The 2,897-nt window shown below is 35.7% G+C and overlaps 1 protein-coding gene across 1 annotated transcript; it reads right to left on the bottom strand.

Annotated features, from left to right (window-relative positions):
• Positions 1-550: 550 nt before the first annotated feature.
• On the bottom strand, positions 551-1,898 carry LOC147389440 (uncharacterized). Its single transcript, XM_086419869.1, has one exon. The coding sequence runs from the start codon at positions 1,741-1,743 to the stop codon at positions 886-888; it is 858 nt and encodes a 285-aa protein (XP_086275995.1). The 5' UTR covers positions 1,744-1,898; the 3' UTR covers positions 551-885.
• Between the last annotated feature and the right edge of the window lie 999 nt (positions 1,899-2,897).

Below are 2,897 nucleotides of genomic sequence, written 5' to 3'. Positions count from 1 at the left end.
AACCTATGAATTTCTCTCTAAAATCATTCATCTTCAAATTCTTTAACTATACAACTAACCATAGTTTGCCCCCACTACAAGAAAATTCTGGCTCTGCCTATGCATATAGACACCATATGTTGTTATAAGAACAAGAAACCACTCCACTCATTGTTGATATTAACTCTTGATGGTACCCATCAAATATTTCCTGACTCCAAAATTTTCTCTCGATTTGTACTTTATTGACGTGGCAAGGGCATAAAACAGTTGATCGTTTCGTGTGCATCCTAAGAAAAAGATCTATGGTTCTGTGCCCTTGATAAGTCAGCCTTGTACCAATCTAGTGAAAAAATTTTAAGTCAGAAAATCACAAGTTGGCAGCAAATCTTGTGGTTGTGGTTGTCCGCAAGACAAGAATCTCTCTCTATCTCTACCTTCTAATCTTTTCTGGCAAGAGAAGCAAATTAATGTCAAACTCGTGACTTACATTGTACCATACTACTACCATTTGCCAACTTTGTGCATATCCTAACAAACTCTACTAAAACAAAACAAACAATGGGACCCCTTACACTTAACCACTTGACTGTTTTATTGCTCTAAATATTCCAAATCACACCTCACTTCATTCTTTCATTCAAACTTTAAACACAAAACCAAACATCAAATATAGCTTCATAGACCCACAAAAGAAAAAAAAAAAAAAAAACACATTTTTAACAACATATGATTACACTTGTCCATCACATAAAAAAGAAATATTAGAGGAAACAAAATAGATTAATGTAGTGGCATTTTATCGACTCTTCTTTTCAATAATCCTAGAAAAAAAAAAATAGAAGAAGAAGAGAAAATAAGAGTTGATAGATGCAAGAACACATATTTTTTTGCCTCTTTTCTTGTCTATATTTTATAGATGATAAGGAAACAAGGCAATACAGCTCTTGAATCAAACACAAGTAGCTCCTCTTTGTCTCCACTAACCGAGTCAAACCCAACTCGGCCTTGCAAAATCGATTCAACTCCGAGTCTCTTATAAACTCTACCAGCAATGACTCGGCAAACCAACATAGCCCTTCTTCCCTTACCTCCACCACCACTCTCGTGGGCCCCACCACTGCCGGAAAACGTACAAATCGCCGTATCTTTCCCGGAAAACGTACACATCCCACCGACGTCGTAGATCGCTCCAGCTGTGGGACCCAAGCAATGAAATCTCATCACTTCGTTACCGTCAGCTATACAACGGACGTCATCCTCCTTAGTAGTTCTGCCCGGACTGCCCGAAACAGCTCTGCACTTCACAATCTCTCTATATTCTTCAAACCGGGCAACTGTCTTGGGCAGGTTTTGAACCTTGAAGAGCATCTCGATCCGACCCGAGAACGCTTTGGGTGACCAACTCGTGTGGAAGATAATCTCTACAACGTTGCGAGATTGGTGTCCCTCTTGAAGCTCGATTAGGGTCGGGAAGAACGGTTCATGACTACGAGAAGGACGTGCAGAGTTAGTGGATCGAACCAAGTTCGAACCTGAACCAGGTCCACCAGCTTCAGATTTTGTGGGTTTTGGGTGGTATTTCGAACTGGGTTTTTTTCTGGGTTTTTGTTTAGCGGTTTCGATGACGTCTTTAAGGCCTTGAAAGCTTTTTCTGCAACTTGAAGAAGGGAGGAGATTGTTTATGTGTTTGGGGCTTGGGAGGTACACGTCATCAAAAGCTCTCGATTTGCACTGTAACGATCTGACCCAACCAGTCGCCATTAACGACTAGAAGAAAAGCTCAAGCTTTCGTTGGTTGGTCTTGGTTTCAGAGAGAGAGTTTTCTTTCACTCTTTGATGATTCATCAAAGATGGAAGAATATAATGAAAGAGAGAAAGAACCATTGTCATTGATGATGTTTTAATGAAATTTACTTTAGAGAGGTTCTATTAACACACTAACTTTTACTTATAACACACAGACATTTAATTTCAAAGGAATTGGTTTAGTGGGTTGTAAGTAAAAATTGGTGTGCCAATAGAATCTGTCTTCTTCTATTTTGTATCTTTTTATGTATTTTAATGACTAAACTACCCCTGAATGGGAAAAGAAATTACTCGAAGTTGGTGCTGTCCCTTTCTTGATTCTTGGCAACAGAGAAATGCTGAGGGCATGGTGACAATTTCATTTATTACGTTAAAGAAACAAATTTCATTAACTAGTTCAGGGCCACTAAAACAGACTGTGAGACCTGAATATTTCTGAAATAGATTGATGATGAAGTTTTGAAAAAACCAAAAAATAATAATGGATGATTATGAGTTTGGGAACTTGGGTTCTTTCACACCTCTTTGAATCTCTTCGATGAGTATTTCAATTACAAAATTGGCTATTATCTAGTAGTTTATTTATTTTATTTGTTTATATCTTTAGGAGTTGTGAGAAATTTGGCAAAGAAACCACTTATATATATATATATATATATATATATGGACATTTAGGTAATTATATTACTAGTTTTGAGTATTTATTATTAAATTTGTATTTTTAAATTTCTTTTAATAATTATATTAGATATATGAAAAATCATGATTAAACATTGGTCACCTTAAGATTTGTATCCAACGGTGGGGAATCACTCTAATATAAATATATATATATATATGGCACATAGATAAAATTAATTAATATCAATATGATCTTTCATGGGAAGAACTCAAGATATTTAAATCGGAATGACAATCCAAAAGTATAGTCAATGGTATGAATCCCCAAAAATAAGTAATCTAAGATCAAAGGATAAATCATGAAAGAGACTTGATAGAAAGAAAAAAGAAAGGTGAATTACCATTTCGTGAGTTGAAAATGAGTTATTTATGATTTTGGCTCACTGTTCATTTTAATTATCAAAACGTGAATAATCACGTCTTAAAAA

The sequence above is a fragment of the Akebia trifoliata genome, chromosome 12 (assembly GCF_017979445.1).
Source record: "Akebia trifoliata isolate Shusen 1 chromosome 12, ASM1797944v1, whole genome shotgun sequence".
Lineage (NCBI taxonomy): Eukaryota > Viridiplantae > Streptophyta > Magnoliopsida > Ranunculales > Lardizabalaceae > Akebia > Akebia trifoliata.
This window is presented reverse-complemented; position numbering and strand designations above follow the sequence as displayed.